At 39.0% G+C, this 26,061-nt stretch overlaps 1 protein-coding gene across 1 annotated transcript in view; it reads left to right on the forward strand.

Moving 5' to 3' along the window:
* LGR6 (leucine rich repeat containing G protein-coupled receptor 6) overlaps nt 1-26,061 on the forward strand; it is a 156,170-nt gene that overhangs the window by 113,426 nt on the left and 16,683 nt on the right. Inside the window, exons 7-11 of the mRNA XM_074222378.1 lie at nt 18,471-18,539; nt 20,236-20,307; nt 20,565-20,636; nt 23,413-23,481; nt 25,928-25,999. Coding sequence (XP_074078479.1) covers nt 18,471-18,539; nt 20,236-20,307; nt 20,565-20,636; nt 23,413-23,481; nt 25,928-25,999 — 354 coding nt within the window. The remainder of the gene's footprint in view (nt 1-18,470; nt 18,540-20,235; nt 20,308-20,564; nt 20,637-23,412; nt 23,482-25,927; nt 26,000-26,061) is intronic.

A 26,061-nucleotide genomic window follows, 5' to 3' on the forward strand; every position in this document is an offset into this window, starting at 1 on the left:
CTCCCTTCCCTACCCCATCCCCTCAGCAGCAAACAGTTAGGTGAATATTTTACATACACATTTGTGTTTAACATGTTTACAGATTAGTCATTTTCGGTATGAGGAATTAGATTAAAGGAAAAGAAAGAAAACCATGAGATAGGAAAGAAATACATGAGAAATTTTTTAAAAAGTGAATGTAGGGGCGGCTAGGTGGTGTAGTAGATAAAGCACCGGCCTTGGAGTCAGGAGTACCTGGGTTTGAATCCGGTCTCAGACACTTAATAATTACCTAGCTGTGTGGCCTTGGGCAAGCCACTTAACCCCATTGCCTTGCAAAAAACAAAAAAAAAAAGTGAATGTAGTGTTCATTCAGATTCTGTAGGGTTATTTTTTTGTTTGTTTTGTTTTTCTTCCTCTGGATGTGAAGAGTATTGTCCATAACCAGTCTCCCAGAGTTGTCCTAGCTCTCTGAACTGCTGGGAGGAGCTACATCCATCAAAATTGATCAACTCACTACGTTGATGTTCATAAATGTTCTCTTGGTTCTGCTCCCTTCAAAAATGATTATTTTTAAACTAAGAATTTTGTATGGCCCTTGAATGATGTTATTAAGATTCAAATGACCCCTGGCAGAAGAAAAGTTCCCCACCCCTGAAAAGGAAATAAGCTCCATAAGGGCAGGTAACATCTAAGTTTTTTTTTAATCTAGCTCATTCTCTAGCCTTGTGTAATGCACACTGTAGATGCTTAATAATTGTCAGATTTTAAAACTGTCACTTTTTTTAAAGGAAACAAAAAATATCAATAAATGTCACCTCTCCCTCCCTACTCCTCTCCTCTCTTAGATGGCCATCTCCACTTCTTGGGGGTAGAGAGGTCATAGAGAAGGTACTCCAAAAGAACCATGAGAAAAACAGGAGATAGAAGAGAGAGGGGAAAGTAGTTTGTGCATTCACAAGATGCAAACTTGTAGACAAAGAATATGGAATCATAGAGATCTGCTGCAAGGGATCCCAAGAGACCAATTGTTCCTTGCCTCAAGACAGAAAAAATTTAATAATAATAATAATAAGTAGCATTTATGATTATACATATATAACTCTGCCAAATTGCTTGCCATATCAGGGGAGAGGGAAGGAAGAAAAAGAGAGAGAATTTAGAACTCAAAATTTTTTTTTAAATGAATGTTAAGGGGCGGCTAGGTGGCGTAGTGGATAAAGCACTGGCCTTGGAGTCAGGAGTACCTGGGTTCAAATCTGAGCTCAGACACTTAATAATTACCTAGCTGTGTGGCATTGGGCAAGCCTCTTAACCCCATTGCCTTGCAAAAAAAAACCTAAAAAAATGAATGTTAATAATTGTCTTATATGTAATTGGGAAAAAATATTTTAAAAATATCTATATAACACCTGCTATGTAAACTGTGCTGAATGCTTTATAAATATTATCTAATTTGATCCTCACATTAATCCTGGGGGATAGGCACTGCTATTCTGATCTCCATTTTACAGTTGAGATAAGGAATACAAAAAGAGGTTATATGACTTCACCAAGGTCACACAGCCTGAAGTAGCTGAAGTCAGATTTGAACTCAGCTGACCCCAAGTCTAGCATTCTGTCCACTAGTCATTCAGCTGCCTCTAGATGAGAAAATTGAGGCCTACACATTTAATTCGTGGTGGAGTGGAGAACAGAGTCATCAGCGTCACTCTGCCCTCCAGAGTCATTGAAGTCCAATGGCAAGACCTAGGTCAGGACCATTGGTGATGGCTCCAGATGCAGTGGGAGACCTTGGCCTTTTCAAGCTAAGGTTTTCCCCAGGTCTCAGTTTAGCTGTGGCAGAATCCATTCAGTTGTTAAAAGCTAGGTAAGAAAGGAGGCAAAAGATGGACACCTTTGCCTCCACAAACATGAATCAGTCTGGGAAGGGAAGACCTTCAGAATTTCTGGCCAGAATTGAAACAATTGCTAATTATACTGTGTTTAGAAGCAGGGGAATGAATGAAATGGTCTTGGGATAGCCATTCCTGCCAAACAGTGCTGTTGCTCATTAACATTGATTCTCCCAAGACTTTCTAGACTTTCTAAAGATCAGAACATAATCCCAAACCCTGTACATCCTACTTCCCTTCCAAAGGATCCATTCTTGGACCTCAGGGTTGGATGTTTGATATCCATTTCTGGCTTCTCCCCCACCCTCTCCCCACAAGGATGTCTTCTCAATGCTTCTTCTCTGCTCAAGCTGTCATCCTAGGGCCTTGTTATCACCTTGTTAAACAAATTCAACCCAATTGGAACCACATTGACAATGAGGGCTTCCCTGCCTAAAGAATGAGTCCATAACCTTAGTGAAAACAGAGGAAGCCTGGCCCCAACTGTCTTTCTATATTGGGAGTAGTATTTGTGTGAGGGCACTGGGGAAAAAAAAGAATGGCTGATAGGAATTCATAGAATCTTTCTATTATAACATAATAATGTATATTCCATGTGAAACCTTCTTCCATGACACAATTACCACCTTCTTCACCCAAGGATCCATTTCCATAAAACCAAGTAGTTCCAGTGAGAACATTCTCTTCTCTCAGAACTACTGATCCCAGTAGGCTTCACCTCCTACAAGCTCAACTGATTTCCCCCTTACTCTACTCTGCCCACAGAATTGTCTAGCAATAAGTGTGAGGATCTATAGATTCCTGGGGCTAGTGCTAGTTTAATTACAAAACTATCACTGTGCTTTGTCATCTTTGTACTGTTTTTCAGTCATGTCCAACTCTTCCTGACACCATTTTGGGGTCTTCTTGGTAAAGATACTAGAGTGGTTTACCATTTCCTTCTCCAGTTTAATTTACTTATGAGGAAACTGAGGCAGGTAAGGTGAGGTATCTTGTCCAGGGTCACACAGCTAGTAAGTTCTTAGGCTAGTTTTGAACTCAGAGGAATTCTCCTGACTCCATATTGGGTACTCTACCCATTGTACCAACAATCACTCCTTTAATCTGGGGTTCTCAGACTATTCCCTCTGGGGTATTCAAGTACTGAACCTACTTTACAAATGAAGAATCAGAGACCATGAAGACAATTATGTTCTCTTCCATCCCTCCCAATGCCTGAACCTTATCACCTACTATCCAACCCTTCATCAAAATTTTTACTAGTCCCTCACCAACACTGAACCCTTGGCCTCATATCATTCTTAAGAGGTCAATCTGTTTTCCATTTCTATGCTTCAATAATTTGCTCTCCAAGGAAAAAGGGGAAAATGTTCTTTTTTCTAATTCCTTAGGAGCATTTTTGCCCCCCCCCTTCATTTCACCCCGTTCCCCAGTAGCTCCATTGGATGTAGAGAAAGAAATAATCTAAGAGAAAGGAACAATGGTCAGACTTCTTATAAGTGATACACAATTGATCTGATCCATATCTTCTAATAGAAATCTTAGCAAAATCCAAATAGCTCTCAACCCAATAAACCAAGCAGATCCATACAGGACCAGGTCACCAGGGTGGGCATACTAATTGGTGATACTCTTTGTGCCTTCCATAATATGTTTTCATTAAATTTTCTCAAAATTTATTTCTGTTCTGTGGAATACTTAAATTTATTTCTAAAGAATATGTTAATTATCTGTAATTAACTATAACTATCTGTAATCTGACCTATAATACACATGATATGTTATGATATCATCTAAGATTATATCTTATGAATGAATATATTTATGAAGTACTTATTACATATGAAGCACCATGCTAAGTTATAAAGATATAATTACAAACAGAAAAAAAGGAAGATGTTGCCTGCTCTCAAGGAATTCACATTTTAATTGGGAGAATGGGGGAAGATGTAGTGAATAGAGTGCCCAGGATAGAATCAGGAAGACTCATCTTCTTGAGTTCAAATCCAGCCTCAGATGCTTCCTAGCTGTGTAACCCTGGCAAGTCACATAACCCCACTTGCCTCAGTTTCCTCATCTGTAAAGTGAATTGTAAATGAAGGAAGTGGCAAACTACTTTTCTTTGCTGAGAAAACCCTCAATGGAGTCATGAAGAGTCAGAGAGACTGAACTACAACAATTGGAGTTCTCAATTTACAAACAAATATGTGTAGGACACAGAGTCAGTCTTAAAGGTCATTTGGCTTAATATAGGTCATATAGCTTGGATTAGAACTCAAGTCCCCTTTGCTTCCAGCAGGCACACTCAACCATGCAAACCATGCTGCCGTTAGAGTCTAACTCTCTGCTAAGACTATAATCATGAGAAACTGTTTCCCCTCCAGTTCCTAATCATCATGCCTTTGTGGCTTTATTAGTTGCAAATTTGTGGGGTTTTTGTGGCCTATGGAGGAATTTATTGTTCCATATAAAGGCTTTTTTTTCTCTGGCTTCCCCTAAGGAACCACTAATGACTTTTAACAGGCAAAAAATTGAGCCACCCATTGAGTTTGCTTGTGTTTTGTGACCATGACGAGTTATTAATAGTTACACTCGGTATGACATTCCCTTTGTCATCATGCTGGCGCCAGGGGGAACAAGGTCACCCTTGCAATGCCATTATTCTATTCTCTCCTACTGGCCAGAGGGTCTGCAGCTTTCACTATTAACTCTCCCACCTCAAAGACATACCATCCAGCTGGTTCAGAGAACAGAGGAAATGGGACTGAGAAGGAGGGAAGAGGTAGTAGGGACAATTCCCTCAGGTGAAGCCCTAAGGAAATGGATTTCTTTTAAATGACAAGTTTATATCTTGCCTTATTTGGAAGTATTCTTTTTAAGCACACTGTCTCTATTCACATTTTTGTTTCTTTGAGACACTCAAAAGCATGGCGGTGTTGGAAACACTACCAATGCAATTTATAGACTTCAAGACCTGTCTGGACACTTGATCAATCAATCAATCACCTTAAGAGGTTAAGTAATTGTTTTGAGGTCACCCAGCTAACATATGTCAAAGGCAGGAATTGAACTTAGGTTTTCTTGGTTTCAAGATCAACTCAGTACCCACCCACAATTCCATGTTGCTAGGTACTGAGCAAAAAATGGTCTAGCCTATCCAGGAACCTACTGGATTGGGAGTAGAGACATCAGAGCTAGTTCCAAATCTAAATATAACTTTGTACAAATCTTTGAAATTCTCAATGTTTCTGTTGTCTTCTTATATGTTAAAAAGAGGAGGTCACTTTAGATGACCTCTAGAGACCCTTTCTACTCTATACTACACTTTATTCTAGCTTATACTTCTCTCCTTCCATCCACATTTGTTTGTCCTGGAAAGTAATTTCTTACTGGCTTTGGGATTCTATTCTTTGCATAATTAATTATTTCTATAGTGTCTTCTTGTCCCAGGGTACATGTTAGGGGAGATTTTGCAATTCTTGGTGCCAGTCTACCCCAAGAACTTCATCACAAGACTATATCAGAGATTACCCAAATGGATTCAAAGAAAGTTTGCTCTGGTTTCAAAACAGATTGTTTTGATGTTGTAAAGGGGGTGCTGCAGCTACAGTCTCAGTCAATCAATATTTAGTAAGCATCTATGATGTGCTAGACACTGTACTAAGTGTTGGAGATAAAAAGAGTCAAAAAGCAGTTCCTGCCCCCTAGGAATTTACAGTCTGATGTAAAATATGGCATGCAAACAAATATATACAAAGCAAACTATATATTGGAGAAATAGGAAATAATACGGGAATTAAGAGGGTGTGGGAAAGGCTTCCTGTATAGAAGGTAGGATTCAGGTGAGCTTTTACAAACCAATTCCAGAGCAGTCTACATTTTTACAATTACATAACTGACTGAAGTTGAGAAATTATAAGAGCCCAAAGAGCTTGTTTTTGTTGATGATTAAAAAAACATTTGCTCGTGTAGAGAAAAATACAAGTTGTCTTCAGTTCATAAATTAAGATCATTTTTAAAATAGTATTTTATTTTTCATGAATTAAGACTTTAAAAGATTTCTTGCTAGAGGCAAGACAAAGATAACTTTGTTCTGCAATATTCTGATTATTACTATCAAATGAAGCATAAAACAAGGAGATGATGCTTGACAAAGCTGTATTATCACCATTGTGCGAAACGTCCAATGTAGAGTCAATGTAGAGGCATTCCATGTAGATGGAGAGATACTCCAGTTGTTCCTATTTTCAGAAGTTTGAAGTTGACAATGCATTTCATATATATTATTTCCATTGATCAGATGACAATTGTGTTAATTGTACCAGTTATACCTGAGACATTGTAAAGTTTTTTAAACAAGATGCATAATAATTCAAAAGAATTGAGCTCTTCAAGAGATCTAGAGAAACGCTTAACACATTGTTCCCTGTGGAGGATTTGCAGGAGGACATGGATATAGGTCACAAAAGATGAGAAGGTACCAGTGGATTGTGATCTACACTGTTGGAGGGAGAGGTTATGAAATAAGACCACCACTCCATTAAAGTATTGATGTGACCCATTGTTCAAGTCTGTTAAGATTTTTTGGGATCTTGGCATTGTCATTCAATGTATTAGTTATTCCTATTATCTTGGTAGGAGTTGCAAATTCCTTAAGTAAGCCATCTATGCCTTTATTCAAATTTTGTTATCCCTATTTCAGAGATGAGAAAAACTAAGGTTTAGAGGGGTCTGATCCTTTGTCCAAGGTCCAAAAGAGTAATTAATGAATCCTGGAATTAAACCAAATTTTCTGATTATGAATCTAAAGCACCTCCCAATACATCACACTGTTTTGCATGTGGGTAGTGGAATGGATGCTGGATCTGGTGTAAGAGAATCTAAGTTCCAATTCTGACTTGACAGTTTATGATCTGTAAGTCACTTTGGACAAATTGGTGGACCTGGATCCTTTTCTGAAAAATAAAAGGATTAGACTGAATTGAACTGAGTCTTTCTCTGGCCATCATCTTTTCTTTTGCCTTTTGATACCTCTTCATAAACAGTGGCCCATCCTTGACTCATGAGATGAATTTTTTTCTGTCAGTAATGAAGTCAATGGCCCTTATATAATTGTCCCACAGTTCTCAGAAGTTATTTGATTTATAATTTTTTGGTTATAACCTTCCAAATTTTGAAAGCATTCCTGGGTAAATGAGCTGACAAACCTCAATGCATTGCAGTCATAATTAGTCGGTGTTCTGCCTTCAAACAAGTCCCCTTAGCCCAGTCTCTTCCCAAGCATTTTTCTCTGAGGCTGTGTGTTTCTTCTCAAACTGATTTTATCAGTGTTCTTGCACAAATGTTCTTTCATTTTGTCCCCTTCAGCAACCAAAATATTCACATAACACATGGGCGGTACCTTGCAAATGAATTCTCTATGGTTATTTTATGGAAGGATAGGGACAAGAATAGCACAACATGAGTAGGTAACTATGGGCTGCTATCTGCCCTACTGAGAGACAAGTCAACAAACATTTTTTGAGTGTTAACTATGTTCCAAATACTGTTTAAAATAATAATAATAATAACATTTATATAGCATTGAATATGTTCCAGGCACTGTGCTAAGCATTTTTCAATTATAACTAAAATATATATTTAACAACCCTGGGAGTTAGGTGCTATTATTATTCCCATTTAACAGATGAAGAAACTGAGGCAAATAGAGGTTAAGTCCATGGTCATGTAACTAGTAAGGGTCTGAGACTATATTTGAACTCAAGACTTCCTAATTCCAAACCCAATCATGGGATATAAAAAGAGGATACCCTCAAGGAAATTACTATCTAAAAAAAAGGTCATGGATCCATTGAAATTTGGGGGCATAAGAAGAGGGAAGGGATAAGGTCCCTACCCAAGGCTGAACATAGAATGTAAACAGATGACACAACTACTCAACTTATAATTTGCTTCTTTCTCTTCTGTCAACGTGAATGATCTTCAGTCTAGAAAGGATAGAACAAGTATGAGTAAGAGAGGATAGACAGGAGAAAAATGAAGAAATAATAAGAAAATGTCTGATTGCACAGAGTCTTCATCCCTGATTAAATACATTCCAATGTTTAGAGAAATTCATGGAGTTACTCTTTATGACCTGGGAAAAATCATGGAGAATTCTAGAGTTGCCAATTAGACGGGATAAAGGCAGAGATTGTACTGGTTTTCAAAAATAGGACAAAGGTGGGTCCTGGAAAAAAACTCAATATTAAACCCTAGGTTGAATTAATCATGGAACCCATTAAGAACCAGCATAAATTCATTAAGAAAATACCAAATTAATCTAATATCCTTTTTAGATGGGGCAACTAAAAGAAATAGAATTGGTAATGCTGTAAACATGATGTAACTTGATTTCAGTGAAGCATTTAATGAAAGTTTCTAATGATAAACTTGTAAAAAAAAAGATGAAGAATCCAAAGTTGAGTGACTCAAAGCTGACTGAGAAAAGGTGTTGATTAATAAAAGATTGATGCTAACCTGGGGGGTGGGGAGGGAGGAGGAAGTTCCTTATGTTATGCCATGGGGCCCTGTCCTTACCTGCTCAACATTTTTATTAATATCTCAAATAGAAATATTACTGGCAAGCTTGTAAGATTTTCAGAGGACATGAAGCTAGAAGGAATAGATAGCATATTAGATCTTAACAGTTAAGAACTATGGACCAAAACTAACAAGAATGAGTTTAATAAAGATCTTTCTCTTTTCTCTTAATGATTATCTTTCTCTTAGGTTTCTATTCACTTACTCATCTTTGTTTTACCCTTTATAGACTGAAAGTCATTCAGGTTGACAGAGAGAGGAAAATATAAAAATCCTGCACTAAGGGTGAAATAATCAATTACACAAGTACAGGACAGAGGAGAAATTGTTAGTTCAATTTTAATTAAATTGTCTATGAATGCCTATTATGAACAAATAACAGAAGACATATAAAAAAAGTTTGTAGCCTTTAGATGGTCGCAAGGTCAACATGATGAAACTGATGCTGTTCTGACTCTACAGGTCTGACTCTACATGACTCCACTGACAAGTCCATGAGATTTTCTTGGTAACGATACTGGATTGGGTTGTAGTTTCCTCTCCATTGTGTCCCCATTTGGCCGATGAGGAACTGAGGCAAATAGAGGTTAAGTAACCTATCCAGGGTCACACAACTAATAAGTGTCTGAGACTGAATTTGAACTCAGGTCATCTGGATTCCAGGGCAAGATTCCATCTACTGCAATACCTAGCTGCCCCTGGGATATGATTATTAACAAATAAAACATTATGCTACATTTATAGATGAACAACATTCAACTCAAGAGAGATAATAATCCTATTGTTTTCTACTCTGATCAGATCATATCTAATGTTCGATTATAGTGACCAGTTTTGAAAATTTGTATTTTCCCTTTTCTCCTTTTAAAGTAAATGCTAAGGAATACCTTCTTGTGGTCTGGAATGCAGGGATAGACCACCAGTTCTGGAGTCAGAAAGACGCATATTCCTGACTCCTACCTTTAGACATCCACTAGCTATGTGACCCTGGGCAAGTTACTTAATCTTAGTTAAGTGTATGCCTTAGTTTCCTCATCTGTAAAATGAACTGGAAAAAAATGGCAATATCTTTTGCCAAAAAAAAACCCAAATGAGGTCAAGAAGAGTTGGACACAACTGAAATGACTGAACAAAAACATTTATCCAGTGCTTGCTATGTGCTAGGCAGGTCATGAAAAGTCAGATATGAAAAAAAATAGATAGAACAGGGACGACTAGGTGGTGCAGTGCATAGAGCACCGGCCCTGGAGTCAGGAGTTATCTGAGTTCAAATCCGGCCTCAGACACTTAATAATTACCTAACTGTGTGGCCTTGGGCAAACCTCTTAACCCCATTTGCCTAGCAAAAACCTAAAAAAAAAAAAATAGAACATTGGATTTGAAGACAGGAAGATCTGGGTTTAAATTCTCAATGGTTAACTTTGTGACTCTAATCAGGTATCTTCACCTCTTAGATTTATTTACTTCATCTGTAAAAGGGGCTAATAAAATACCTACCTCATTGAAGTGAAGATCAAATGAGATAATGTATCCGAAGCCCTCTGCAGCCCTTGTGGCAACTCATAAATGTCTGCCATTATTACAATAACTCACATTTACAAGGGCTTTGAGGTTTACAAAGCTCTTTCTTCACAACAGCCTTGTAAAGTAGAGCTCAGAAAAAGTTGAGAATCTTGGATAAGTACAAGATGAAAATTCTAGGAATGAAGGCAAAGGTCTCCCCAAAGCAGTTCTGAAAAGAAGCTGACCACCTTGAAAGCTAAGTGGATTTTCTAAGGCTCAAAACTGGATCCTTTGACTGGTTGTCATATAGAAGAAAAAAAATTAAACACATTTTCTCCAGGAATGAGAATTAAGATCAATGATTGCAATTTAAGGGAAGACAGATTTCCAGTTTATTTTTTTTCCCATCAGATCTGTGAATTCCTAGGGAATAAACTTGAATGAACCTAGTAAGGAACTCCAATACGCATAGGCATCTGTTCTGCAGTGTGAAATTTGAGAGAGCTAAGCAGGTGCATTGAGGGGAATAAGTGACTTTCCTAGGTTTGCACAGAACTTGGGCCCAGATCTAACTGACTCTGAGACCAGCTCTCTATCCTCTGGACTGGGCTTCCTCTCTTTAGTTCAACATCAGGACTCTTTGTAATAGCTAGAGCTGTCCAACAATTGAATAGCAACCTTGCAAAAGAGAGCAGATGTTGGAGCAGAGACTTAGTATATGTCTGTCAAAGGTATTGTGGCAGATAAAGTTTTTTCCTGCCCTGGAAAGTAGGTGGATAAAATGATCTCTAAGGAAAAAGCAGTGACTCTTGGGGGAGAAGACCTGGGTTCAAATCCTGGCTCTGATACTTACTCCCTATGTAGCCTGGGAAAATCATTTGACTTCCATGAACCTGTTTCCTCATCTATAAAATGAAAGAATTAAACTATTTGACCACTGAGGTCTTTGCCAGCCCTTGATCCAGGAGCCTATTACCCCTGTAAACCATCTCAGCAGAGGGTCTAAATGGTGGTAGATCTCAAACCTGAACTTGTTATTCAGTCATTTCAGTCATGTCTGACTCTTTGTGACTCTATTTGAGGTTTTCTTGGCAGCAATACTGGAATGGTTTTCCATTTCCTTCTTGGGGAGAAAGTCTCACCTAAGCATGTGAAGATTTTTCTTGGTGGAATGGGTGAATGAGAACAATTTGTTCCATCATCCATGAAGGTAGCTGAAGCAGGTGGTGTGATGTGCTTAGAGTTTTGTTAGGTAACGAAGATGCCAAGGTCATTCTTTGCATCCTGGACCATCACCTGTCATCTCCACTTTTGCCTTTGGACTTTTATGGCTCAGGAAAAGAGAGTAAAGTTGAAGACTTTGTGCAGCTCTAACTCACTTAAATACAGTCCATGTGCAAGTCAAGCTATCACTCCATGATCCTTTTCAAAACTGAAAAATGGGGGCAACTAGGTGGCCCAGTGGATAGAGTCAGGAAGACTCAAGTTCAAATCCAGCTTCACACACTTGATACTTACTAGCTGTGTGACCTTGGGCAAGTCACTTAACCCCATTGCCCCACAAAAACTAAAAAAAATTGAAAAATGAACATTCTAAGATTCTATGTTTCTAAATTCATGTTTGAGGTAGAGTGGCAATTAATAGCCTTGTTAACATAACTACTTGCAGGAGAATAAGAGGAAAGTGGAACTTTGGGCCTCAATTTTAAATTGATAAAAATATTATTAATTACTATCCTTATCCATCCCTGTGTAGACCGTTTTTGGAGTTTGATTAGAGCTTCAGGTCATAGTTTTTGTTCCATGTTTGGCAAAATGATATGATCTGAAGAGGGAAACTCCAGCTGTAAGACATATTCCTGTCTGTAACAGAAAAATTCTGTTAGCAAATTAAAAAATTGTTTTGCTTACATTTTTTATTCTTGAAACTAATTCTTGGGACAGCTAGGTGGCACAGTGGATAGAGCACCGGCCCTGGAGTCAGGAGTACCTGAGTTCAAATTTGACCTCAGACACTTAATAATTACCTAGCTGTGTGGCCTTAGGCTAGCAAGCCACTTAACCCCATTGCCTTGCAAAAAACCTAAAAAAAAACAAACCCTAATTCTTTCTTAATTACTTATTTTGAACCAATAATTAGTGTATTTATCTATTCACAAGCCCATTAATGGAGTATCTTAAGTTTTGCAAGAGGGCAGTTAGGTTGTATAGTGTCAAGTCTGCAGTGAGGAAAAGTCATTTTTCTAAGTTCAAATCTGACTTTGGACACTTATAAGCTTGTCCAGGGTCTTGGACAAGTCACTTATTCCTATTTGCATCAGTTTTCTCATCTATAAAATGAGCTGGAGAAGAAAGTGGCAAAGCATTCTAGTATCTTTGCAAAGAAAACTCCAAATGGGGTCACAAAGAGTTGGAGACAATTTAAATGACTCAGCAACAAGTTTTGCAAGTTACAGTAAGAAACTTGACTTGCCCTATATATTTTAGTACTGATACCTCCAATCAAGGCACAAAACAAATAATCAGTCAGGAGAATAACAAGCAGAAACCTTGGAATAAATTTCATAACCGTTGTTACTTGCTACATCCGAAAACCCAATATTTGTGAATTTCTAGGTTTTTTATAAATGAATAACACCAAAATTAGACTTCTTATTCTTCCATCATTTCAGTCATGTCCAGCTCTCTCTGTGACTCCATTTGGGGTTTTCTTGGCAAAGATACCAGAGAGGTTTGTTGCTTCCTTCTCCAGCTTAATTTACAGATGGGGAAATTGAGGCAAATAGGGTTACATGTCCATGGTCACATAGTTAATAAGTATCCAGGGTCAGATATGAACTTATGAAGATGAGTCTTCTTGACTCCAAACCCCACCGCGCCACCTATATGCCCATAAATAAGACTAATAATCCTCAAACTTTCTTTATATTCTTAGTTCTGAAATACATGCAGAATGAGCTAAATCTTAATTCCCATTATTCCACCATCTTCTCTTCATAGCTTGCTTACTTTTACATGAACTTACTTAAATGTTCATCCCCTTTCAGGCTTTACCATGAATTCCTTTCACTTCATAACCAGACAATTCACTATTTTACATGAAATAATTCAGTGGATCTGAATTCTAATCTTGATTCTTCCACCAGCTTGCTGTGTAATCTATGTGAGTTGGACAGATGCCCATTCCTACTCTGACATCCAGTGCCTCTCTAAATCCATAAACAGTCCACAGAACTTTAAAATAATCAGGTTCTGCAGAGAGAGGCCAGAATTAGAGGGTTGGCCTTGGGATTAGGAAGCCCCATTTTTATCACCCATTGATTGTGTGAACCTTGGAAAGTCAATTAACTTCTCAATGCATTAAGCAACTTTATAAAACGATTAGGTACAGAATAGTTGGCAATCTGCATTACAACTAGAAGTTACCTCACCAAGGGTTCATTCCTTAATTCCAATGGAATCACAGGTCTACAGATCTGCACCACAACCAATTACTCTCTCCCTCTTCTCTCTCTCTCTCTCTCTCTCTCTCTCTCTCTCTCTCTCTCTCTCTCTCTCTCTTTCTCTCTCTTTCTCTCTCAGCAATCAGGGTTAAGTGACTTGACCAGGATCACACAGCTAGTAAAAACCAGATCTGACCTCAGGTCCTTGTTACTTCAAGGCCAGTGCATTATTTATTGCACCAATTAGCTATCCCCCCATTTATTATTCTATAAGGAATTATTATTATTATTATTATTATTATTATTATTATTATTATCATTTAATGAATTGGGGGTATGGATTTCCTTACTTTAAGGGAGTAATTAGAATATACTTTGAACCGTTCCTCCTATAATTTTATAACATATAGGCTTAAGAATCATTTTGATTGTAAGTGATGCAAAATGGCACCAAATACAGTATAAGGATTAGTAGCAAGTGGCCTTAGAGTGCAAGCTGTGGTGTGTGTGTGTGTGTAGGGGTCAGAAGGTTCATTTCTCTCTATGCCCAGACTCTCCCTGCTTGGACCCTTTCCTGTTTGCACTGAACTTTTAAGAATTGAGCAGAACAATTAACTCCACAATCTTTGGGTTGATTCTGAGCTATTAAAGATTAAATAGACTATAAAATCGTGAATCGGTTTTCCAGTTGGCTTTCAGAACATTGTAAAACATTCTGGAAGGGAGGCAAGCATTTGCACCATTTGCCAAAAAGGGACATTCCCTGGCTGCTTCCTGTACTGTGCTTCAGTTTTTCCCAAGAAGGACAGTTCTATTAAACTAAAGCTACCCACCAGAGGAGTCAAGGTGTCTCTGGGAGTGTGTCAAACAGGTTCTACACAGTGTGCTCTTTGGAAAGTGTTCTCACCTATGACTCTATGCTTCAGAGGATCTACTCTGGCTGGGAAGAGAGATGGGGAGTACTCTTAAGCAAGATGAGGTAATATATTAGGAAATACTGCCTGGAAAAATCAACTTAACCTGATATTATGCATACACAGGGTAAGTAGAGTTTCCAAGACTATTTGCATTATTGAACTGGTGTAGATATTTGGATGGATTAATTCAATCTATCTTATTTGTTTGTAGTCTGCAATTCAATCAATCAATAAATAGAATTTATTAAGCACAACTTTATGCCAGACATTGTAAAGGGTAAAAATACATATAAATGTATGATAAATATATAAAACAATCCCTATTCTCAAGAAGTTTATAGCCTAAGGGGAAAGACAACAAATACCTATAAAAATGAGGATAGACTACATATAAAGAAATAAACACAAGATAATAAAATAGAAGGTAGCATGGGAAGGAAGACTCTAACAAGTGTGGGGATTAACAGCTATAGGGAGTTGGTGGTACTCCAGATGCTTCATGAAGGAAAGGAAGGATGCTCTGAGAGACAGGTAATGAAGGAGTGTATTCTGGACTTGAGGGACAGCCAGTATAATTCTTTACAGATAATTTCCATGCTCTTAATTTCTTTAATATCTATATAAATGTTCTCCCACTCTGTGTTCTTTGGCCATTTCAACCCTGTGCTGGATTGCTCATTAGTCTTCTTCCTTTATGGAAAAGCACCTACTTAGAAAGGGCAGCTAGGTGCCCAGTGGATAGCGTACCAGACCTGGAGTCAGGAAGGTTCATCTTCTTAAGCTCAAGTCTGACCCCAGACACTTCCTAACTGTGTGATCCTGGGCAAGTCACTTAGCCTTGTTTGCCTCCATTACCTTATCTGGAAAATGCACTGGAGAATAGCAAACTACTCCAGTATCTTTGCAAAGAAAATCTCAAATGGGATCATGAAGAGTTGGACATGACTGAAAATGACTGAACAACAAGAATAAAAGAGAGTGAGGGAATTACCACATTCCCCATGTATAAGATACATCCTTTTTTGAAAAGTTTGGAGTCTAAAAATTGGGAATGTCTTATACAGTGGTTGTAGATTTTTTTACTTGCATTTCCCACTTTTCACATTTGTTACCAGTATATTAGGGAACGTTTTTGATGTTCTGCCTGGAAATGTCTCAGAAAAGATTTTTGTCCAGTGCTGAATTCAAGTTCAAAGTGATCTAGTTTGCAAGAGTGAATGGAAATCATGCTGCTGAATGTGAGTTTGGTCCTCCTCCAACTGAGGAAACAATCCAAGACTGGCTATGGGAAGAAGAAAACCCCACTGAAAATGAGAGGCAAGGCAGCAAATGGCCTGAGTTAGAGAGGGAATTGAAGAGATGGATTGAAGAGCAAAGGGCCATTGGAATTTCTGTGTCCAAAAAGATGGTTCAGCAGGAGGCCAGAAGAATTGCTGATGAAAAAGAAGTGACTGATTCCCAAGGAAGACATGATTGGTGCTTCAGGTTCATGAAATGGAATGGACTAAGCATGCATCCACATACCAGACTTGACCAGGGAGTGCTTGTGATCCAACCCAGACCAGAGCACAGGCAGGAGAACAATCAGAGCTTTTCCTAAGACAGTGATTTGTCATCAAATGCAGATGAACTAATGGATGGGAGTTTTGACAGTGATGAGGAATTGTATGAATTTTATGATGATTAAAACTTGAGTTCAATAACTTTAAGTAATACATTTTTCCAAATTTCAGGCCCCCAAATTAAGGTGCATCTTATTCATGGGTGCATCTTATACATAGGGAAATATGGTATCTAATTTGCCTATTGCAGCAAGGATCAGATGAAATGACTTAAAAAAAGGATCATCAGCTTTGTCCTAGGGAGTTAGTACTATGGTCCCTCTACATTAGATTCTGTCACCCTAAAGTGCCATAGGGCAGATTGCAGGAGAACATGGTTGTCCCTTTGAGGTTTCAAAGATTTAAGGACAACCCTTACAAAACATCTTAAATTTCCATTACACATTATGAATCTGTCATCTATGAATTTGACTAAGTAAGCCTTCTTTGAATTTATTTAGATTTCCAACCTATTTGAGGGCAATCACTTTTTCCTACCTTATTTTTTTCCCTTAAAACAGCTCTTCTTCCATTCATTCATGGTCTTTTGTGATGAATTTTAATTTTCTTGTAAAATTAATTTCTTCAGCAATTTTGCTCCTTTTTTCCTGTTTTCATTATTCTTAGGGGGAATCATGAAGTCACCATTGCAAAAGTCTCTCCAGAAATTGCTATTAAGGTACTTACCTAAAGACTTCAGAATCAAAGAGTCACAGAATTTCAGAGAAGGGACTATGATCATTTACATCTGCATAGTTGTTTTTAATAAAGCACTTTCCCTATAATCCACCTGTGAACCTATCACAGACAATAAGAATTATCACCCCCATTCAGGAAACTTGAGGCTCAGAGAACTGAATTAACTTTCTCTTGACTACACAATGAACAGAGAGGGACTTGAATCCATGTCACCTGATTGCCAGTAAAGTTCTCCTTCCCCATGCTTTGGTCTCCAGGTTCCATTCCTCTCAACTACAGGAATTTCCTGTTCTCTCTCACCTTCCCCACCCCCGTAACCCAATAAGCCAGTCTCCAGTCACCTGTGGAAGTGTGGAAAGTCCTTTTCTGTTATTTAGTATTAATCCCTCTACTGCAATGAGAGCTCCTTTCCTTAATGAGAGTCAGAGTGATGTAATGGAAAAGACACTGAATTTATTTCTGAGTCAGAGAATCTGTTCTACTTATAGCTGATGTGACCTTGGGACAGTCAATTAGCTGCTCTAGGGCTCAATTTCTCCATGGGTAAAATGAGTAAGTTGAATTAGATGACCTCGAAGGTCCCTTCTACTCTGACATTCCATGAGTCTTCCATCTTCTACTCTATGAAATCCCTTCCCTATCTCAGATCATGGAATATTCTGCTTAGAAATTAAGTTCAGAACATAGTAGAGCAAGTTGGTCTCAGTGGAGAATGGAGGGAATAGAAGGGGCTATGCAATACATATACATGAATGGCAGGGGAGGAACTCTTGAGAGTAATAGGTTAATTAGTGAAGAAGAGGTTAGAGGACAATGATGCAGCTGGCAGTCAGACTTTTGTCTGAATTCTCTTAGCCCTGGTGGAAAGTTGCTACGAATTACCTGTAAGACTATTAAATGTAATGACCCAGCAATCTGGAGGAGTCTGTCATTATCACCATGTTAACATGGTATTTATACCCACAGTACCTGCTAGGGTGCCCTGTAATTAAAGGGCCTCCACGTGGTCCCTATGTTCTAGCCTTTTTCCAGGATAGGTGTGGCTTTAGGAGGCTGACCTGAGAAGGTGAAGAATGGTGTCATCTCAAGGGTTCTAGCCACTGATGCTGACCCTCCTCCACCTCTCACCTTACATTAGCTACTCCTGAGGGTCAGCTCTGAGCACCCGGACTTTCCAGGGGACCTCTGACTGTTTTCTCCTATAGGAAGAGTTGGGTAAGGGATGGGGACTTTGGGGCTAGTAGTAAAAAGGAGGGAGGAAAAGAGGTTGAACAGTCGTAATTATTGAGGCGGCACCAGGGTGGGGATCTGAGCAGGAGAATCATAGATTAAGGAAACTTAGAAATGACATGAACTTCATGCATATGAAGGCAAACATAAATCTTGCCAATCTGCAACATGGTCACTTACTATAACCACACCACAACCCAAGCTGAGAATGCCAAAAGAAACTTTTAGCAGGAGCAAGAGCCCTTCCTGATATGGTCAACCTGGTGATAAGGAATTAAAATTAAAGACTGTGGTCAGCCCCTTACCTATTTTTCCATGTCCAGGAATAAGTCAATGCCTCCTGAAGTTTATCATCTATTTAAGGGGCCATTTGGGGTAAAATTAGTTCCTCTCAGTGAGCACCCCCTCCCTTTACAAGAAAAAAAATTCATGACTGGTGATTTGGGGATCAGGATGGAGTGTGAATATTTTAAAATTTGTTTCCAGACGTTGGCAGCTGGATCTCCAAGGTTGGAAAACCCATTTCTCTGTTGAACCCAGAGCCAAGTTTCCATTTCTCCAGGACCCTGACATGCCCTGTTAAGCCTCCCCTCTAATAACTACTCTGCTTTTGCCTTCCAGAGACCTGAATTATAATGAGTTGTTGGAGTTTCCTGTGGCCATCCGGACCCTTGGCAGACTCCAGGAATTGTAAGAGCCTCTGTAGGTTTCCATGGGTCTTCCCTTCTTAGGAGAGAGGTCAGCTGTCTTGGAGGGTTTGGGACAGAGGCAAAGGGAGCCCCTGCTCAGGGGAATTCTTCACCCTCCTCCCTATCAACATTCCTTTAAAGTTGCTTTTGCTCCCTCACAGTTTAGGAATAAGTACTCACAGACCTCATTAGCCTGACTTAAATCATTTCTACTGTGTTTGTCATCAAGAGAAATGACTCTTGGCCTTCCCTGGCCCGGGGCTGCCTCTCCCCCCAAATGCATGGCGTGCATGGTGTGTGCCTCAGGGTCCTCCCCACAGCTGGACCTCATGATGCCAGGAAGAGAAAGGAATCAAAGATGAATCTGGATGATGATGAGAAAGTTCTATAAGCAGAAATTGCAAAGTCAAAAGGAGGAACTGGTCTAGGAGAGGCAGGAAATGAGATAATTAAGCAACCAATCCATAAGCTTTTATTTCATTTAGAGACATTTTGGATTTGTGCTAATGTCAGGTCATCTAGATACCTATGTCTCATATAAAGTAAGAGAGCAACACAAGGTGGAGATGAAGATTTGGGAGTCATTGCCTTAAAAATGAGGGTATAAGCCAAAAGAGTCAACAAACTCTCTCTGGGAATGAATGTAGACAGAAGTAGGTTCAGGACAGTATCTGGGGAGATACATGCATTTAGGGGTTAGAAAGAGGAAGAGAAATCTCTGAAGGAGATGGAAAAAGGATGGTTATAGACATACAAGGAAAAATTGAAGAAAGTTGCATCACTGAAGCCAATAGAGAAGAAATTTGTTTTGTTTTTAAAGAGAGGAAATATCCAAGCATATTGTATCCAGAGAGGAAGGAATCAATAGAGCGGGAGACATTGAAGATGCAAGATAGAGGAGAGGATTGATGGGGCATGACCCTTTAGGAATGGAGTGGGGAGAATGGGACCAAGGGCACCTGTTGAAGAAGTGATTTTTAGAAAACCAGAGGGACAATTCTTCCATTGATACATTCTGAAAAGAAGAGAAGGAAGATGAAGGGACAGAAAGATTTTTAGTTATCAAAAAGGAAAGCTGAGGGAGCACATTTTCTATGCCCCCAGGCTCAGGAAATTGGCTACCTTGGTACTACTGCCTTCATGTCTTTCACAGATTTATCTATAATCACATATGCAGATGTAAACTTAGCTTGCTTACTTATCTTCATGAAGGTCCTTTTTAATCATTGTTAGAAAATATCTCTCCTCAGTTGCCCTGGACCATAGTGGCCCTGAAGCTATGATTCTACTCTGGGCTTCTACTCATTTTACTTATACTTCCTCCCTGAAAATTAGTCTCCTTTGAAGGGAGAACCCTATAAATGGGATCTGAACTCAGCATTCAGCCTTCCATTCTGGAGAAGTTCTTCAAAGACAGCCTAAGCTTTGAGGCATTTTAATTCTTTCTTTCTCACACCTTCCAGGAAAAAGGAGAAATAGTTGGATTACCACAAAGAAGAGTTTTAGGAAAGCTTTGAATTTCAGAACTTTAGGTTCAGAAACTAGTCGTGGGATTTTAGGGTTGTAGGTTTTAGGCTAGCATGGACCTTAAAAAAGTCAGCAAAGGTAGTGCTCTGCTCCAGAAACACTGTGCATTTCTCTCATTGTACTAATTCTCTCTTTCATTTCCTCCCTATTTGTGGTTTATTCTCTCCTAGGGGTTTCCATAACAATAACATCAAGGCCATTCCTGAGAAGGCATTTGTGGGGAACCCATTACTGCAGACTATGTAAGGGCCAGCACTCTCCTGGCAGTAAGGGATTTTTTTTACCTTATAGTGGGAATCGGGTGGGGGTCGGGGTGGAACTACCTTTCCAGAGATCCCAAATTGAAACAAGGAGGACTATGTGCTCACAGTCTCTCTAACTCATTTCCCATTGACAGGATCAAAAAAATGAGAGAACCAAGTTAGTATGGGTTAAAGGGTTTGGAGAGAACTGATGTAGCTATATAGTTGAACTGAGAGTTTGGGTCTTCTCATTCCAGCCATTTTTATGACAACCCAATCCAGTTTGTGGGACGATCAGCTTTTCAGTACCTGCCAAAGCTTCATACACTGTAAGTTGGTATGAGTTGCCTGGGATAGCTAGGACTTCTTATCTCTACCCTCTCCCATTTGCTTTCTCACCTAAACTTTCCCTAAAATTTCCTTATTCTTCTTTACAAATCTTAACTGACACATAAATGTTTATTATTGTTGTTATTGTTATCATTATACCAGGAAAAGGGGATGTGTCTTGCAAATAATTACAGAAAACTTATTAACCTGATGAAATCTTTAAAATCTTAAAGGGCATGAGAATTTCATTGAAGAATTAGCAAGATCCCATTCCAAGATAAAATGAATTCTCTATTTTTTGGCACTTTGGATCTGATTTTTTGGTCTCCCCAGATCTGAAAAAGGGTGAAATGATCTCCCATCTTCAAGAACAGGGAAACACTTCCATTTAAAGAATTTCTCACAAGTCTTCATCAAAATCCTGTTTTGTACGAAATGTCTATGTGTAATGGTATAAAGAAAAGGACTGACCATTGTGAAACAGCTATCTTGGACTATAAAGCACTGGACCTGGAGTCAGGAAGACCTGAGTTTAGATCCAGCCTCAGACACTTACTAGCTTATTATAATTATTATTATTAATAACAAGAGCCTAGTTCTTAGAGTATGCTTGGGGATTTGCTATTCCTGGTGGATTGTTACAAAGATGTGCTGGGACTAGTTCTTATAACTCACCAGAAATGCTGCTAAATTTTCATTATGAGTATTTATACCTTAGAAATCAGTAACTGCTACAAATCAGAGCTTGATTATTGTTTTACTAATTGTCTAGATTTAAGAAAGAGATAGGTAAAATATGAATAATGTTGATTAAATTTAAAAGTTGTTAAAAATTTACCAGCATGTCCCTGGTTATAAATATGATCTGTATATATAGTACTTACCTGGGTTTGTGTGTTGATTAGAATCAGGCAAGGAAAAACTTCCTCAGGGCCAATGTCAATGATCATCTGGAGTCCTTAGAAGAAAGTTGGTCTTCTCCTGACTTAGGTAGCCTTTGAGGAGAACCCATCTTGACCTTATCCATATCCTGAGATCAGATCAGCTCACACTTCCTCTGTAAGTCTTTATTCCACATGACCTAGTCCACTATGTTAGAATTATCACCAACAAATATCTACTGAGTACCTGATGTATATGTATTATATATATATGTATTTTATATATATATATATATATATGTATATATACATATATATATATGTGTGTATATATGTATATATATATATATATATATATATATATATATATATATATATAAGCTCAGGAATCAGGTTATCTGTACTACATTCAGAGGAGCACAGTCTCTAGGGAAATCACCCTGAGGGAAAAGATCAGTGCTCCTAAAATGGGTCTAGATGTCCACTATGATTTTATAATAGAGGCAGCTTAATTTTGTAGATAAGTGAGTGGGACTTGGAGTCAGGAGGACCTGGGTTCAAATCTCTCCAGACATACCTACTAGCTCTGGCAGCTTGGCCAAGTCACTGTCAACCTCAATTTCCTTATCAGTAAAATGGGGATAAGAGCAACTACCTCACAGACTTTTTGTGATGGATCAGAGGAGACAGCAGATAGAAACTGTTACACAAATTTTAAATTGACACATAAATGTTTATTATTGTTATTATTATTATTACATTAGGAAAGGGGGGTGTTCCCTGCAGATAATTACAGAAAACTTATTAACCTGATGAAATCTTACCCTAGATTTCCCTGATTCCAGGAGATACTTGAATCATAAAATAAATTAAACTCTAGAGTTCTTATATAAATTACATGTCATAAATTATTACTCGTGGTTTAATTAATCAGCAAACATCTAATAAGGTCTGCTCTGTTCCAGGCACTATGCTGAGGCTATGAATACACAAGTGAAACAGTATTTGCTCTCAAAGAGTAGAATTCACATCTTTCTATCTTTCTCTTCTAGGAATTTACCATATTCCAGTTCATATTATAGTTCTCTGTGAACATGTCTTATCTCTCCATCTTAGATTGTAACCTCCCTGAGAGCCTGAACAATATCTATTTTTCCTTTGTATTTCCTCAAGCACTAAATACAGTTATCTTATACATAGTAGGTCTTTGATAAGTGTTTTTTGCATGAATGAATGAATGGATGAATGAATTTATAATCCCCTTCTGAATGCAGTAGATAGAGCCTGGAAAGGGACATAGAGAGTTCAGAGCAATTCGAAGGAAATCTGATTCTTTCTTAGTTTAAATGCATACTCATACTCCTTTGTAGCAGATATCTGGATGGCTGCCTATAGAAACCCATTGTTCTTGGTGGCAGCCTTGTAGCTTTTTGATCAGAAGTACCTGTGCAGTTGACTTTTTAAAAAATAAATTCCAATGTTCATGTTGGTTGTTTGGCATTTTTTCATGGTCAAAAAGCATAGGAATTCCCCCCAGCATTTTCTCTATTCCTATTTGCTCTTCTATTTCCTTGTTCTTTCTCTCCTGGGTGGGTAGGGGTGGGGTGACCCCAGATGGATGTATTTTGTTCAGCTGTGTCAGGTTGCTCTTGCACCTAAGTGCAAGTCTGGGTCCAACCCTACTGGCCACGGTTGACTTAGGATAGATTGAAGTGGAGTTCCAAGGGAAACTTAGAAGGTGGAATCCCTGGAGAAAAAAAAGCAAAGGTTTGAGGGATTGGCAAGGATGATTCTCAACCATTTCCTTAGTAGAGAATCTACTTTGACCCCTGTCTATCCCCAGCCCCCATCCCACAAAAACTATTTCTTTAGAGTTTCTGCTCTTCCTTCCTAGGTCACTGAATGGTGCAACTGATATCAGAGAGTTCCCTGATCTTAAAGGCACCACCAGTTTGGAGGTCCTGTGAGTAGCAATGCCCCCCCCACTTTGAGGGTTTTTCTTATGCTCTCTATGACATCACCATCCTAAGACCGCTCTAAGGAGATTTCCTCTTTCTTGGGGCATTAGGGTACAAAGGAAAGTGCATTATGTTGGAAGCTCAAAGACAGGTTCAAATTCCAACTCTGCAATATATTAGCTATGTATTCTTGGGTAAATGACTTTTTCTGTGCCTGTATACACACACACACACACACACACACACACATACACACACATGTATGATATGTATGACTATATAGAGAAATAGATACAGAGATAGCTATAATAAGGGCTTTGTACTAAAGGATCTCTCGGGTCTCTTATAGTTTTAAATATAGGATGTTATGATGAAGTCACTCCCAGACAGTTGACCTGTACCTGGTCCTTCTCTGACCTAGACTCCCCTGTTCTTCTGGCCCTGACTCTGGTCAAGCAGGTTGGCCTGAAGCCACTGGGGCTAGAGGAGTTTCCTCTTGAAGAGACTTGGTCCCATTGGCTAGCACTTACAACTTTTCCCATTAGGGATTTTTCTAGGAGCCTACCATTGTTGGTCACAACAAGGCAGGATGTGGAATTGGACTTCTGTCTTGTTCATCAGCTTAACTGCATCTGATAAATTTTTCTAGTTTGATCCTTCAACTTGCTCTGCTCAAAAGCCATGGGAAAGTTGTAGTGCCAGAGGAGGCAGATGGTTAGCCAGATTGCCTTCTTTATAATTCTGTAAGGCTTTTGCTTCTACCAGTGCTTAGCACAGGACCTAGTATGTAGGAAGTACTTAATAAATTTTAATGGATTGATAGATTGATTCCATTATTTTTCCATGCAATAGTCTTATCAAATTAGGAATGACAAGTCTGATCTCTGCATCATAGATAAGAAAAGTAAGACCCAGAAAAGTTGGAGGACTTGTCTAAACCCAGTTTGTCCATGATAGGACTTAGACTAATTTCAAGTTCTTTATGAAAGACTATCCTGTCTCTTCTCTCAATTTTTCAGTAAATCAATAAATATGAATTAATAACATAGTGCCAGACACTGTGCTAAGCACTAGAGGATACAGAAAGAGACAAAAGACAGATCCTACCCTAAAGGAGCTTACAACTTAATGAGGAGACATGCAAACAAATATATACAAAGCAAGGATAAATAGAAAATAATTAACAGAGGCAAAAAGGGTTGGGGAAGCCTTCATAGGGCCTATTCCCTACTTGAAAGCTTTCCAAATGGCCAACTGGCATCAATTTTCCTGGTCTCAGTTCTCTACTGGAACAGACACCATCCCTTGTGCCTTTATTCTCCAAGCTAACCCTATCTTTTACCCCATCTTGCCCTCTTCCTATGCATGTAACCTTCCTCTCTTTCTGTCTCTTAACAATTCCTATTCTGTTTCCCAAATTCCTTCCACCCCCTGTCAAACCAAATCAATGAGTATTTATTAAATGCCTACTATTTGCTTGGACACAAATATAAGCAACCCTCTCCCCAACAGTTTTTTGCCTGAAGAATCTTACTTTCTAATGGGAGAAGGCAATACATAAAAGAGAGTTAAAAAGGGGGGGAGAAAGGGAAATGTTGATGAAGTCTGAAGAATGAGAAGCTGAACCAGGAAAGGAATAAAAGATGTGGTCCTGGGCCCTTCCTCAAAATGATGGTTATAGGAGGGATGCAATGAAGGGATGGAACTGCAATGGTGGACAGATGGTCCAAGATGAGAAGGCCTTCAATGGAATTCAGATAGAAATGCTTCCAACTGCTTTCTCAGGGACAAGAAAAACTCTGCCAAGGATGTTTTGGGGGAAGACTGGAACCTGAGGTAGGATTAGGAGAGGGGTAAATGTTCTCTGACATCCCTGGGTATCAGGGCTCATTTAACATGACCAAAATATTGCAAGTGTCCTTCTCTAGGACCTCTGGTCCCTGGGTTTCCTGCCCCAACTCCCCATCCAATCTGCTCTCTGTTCCAATGGTCTGTGTAGTAGCTCAGCTGCAGTGGAGGGGAGGAGGGAAGAGAGGAAGGGAGCTCAGAGTGAGAGAGACAAGACAAATATCTTCATGGAATCAACACAAATATATAAATGCATTAAAAGAGAATGAGATGAGGGCCAGGAAAAAAACTATTCTGTCAGCTGAGGGATGGGTAGGAAGACTTTCTTGAAGAACTTGGTTAGAAACTAAACTTTAGATCATTCTCACTCTTTACCCAAACAAATATGTCTGTACTCTCCTCTCCTCCAACCAGTCCCCCCCAGACTTTTCTCTCTCTCTTGCTGCCTGTTGCTTGACCCTATTGTTGGCTCTGTCCTCACACATCAGCATCAGACCCAGAGATACAGAGAGGGAAAACTGTGGGATAAAGTTGGAGAGAAAATGGGGGGGGGGGACATGGATTCTAGGCTAGGTGCCAACTCTATTTGTCTTCTCTCCTTAGGACCCTGACAAGGGCAGGCATCCGGCTGCTTCCCTTGGGGATGTGCCAACAGCTCCCCAGACTCCGAGTCCTGTGAGTAGCTCTTTGACCTGCCCCAACCCTGACCTTGTGTCCCCTTTCCCCCATGGTCTTAG

The sequence above is a fragment of the Macrotis lagotis genome, chromosome 2 (genome assembly GCF_037893015.1).
Source record: "Macrotis lagotis isolate mMagLag1 chromosome 2, bilby.v1.9.chrom.fasta, whole genome shotgun sequence".
Lineage (NCBI taxonomy): Eukaryota > Metazoa > Chordata > Mammalia > Peramelemorphia > Peramelidae > Macrotis > Macrotis lagotis.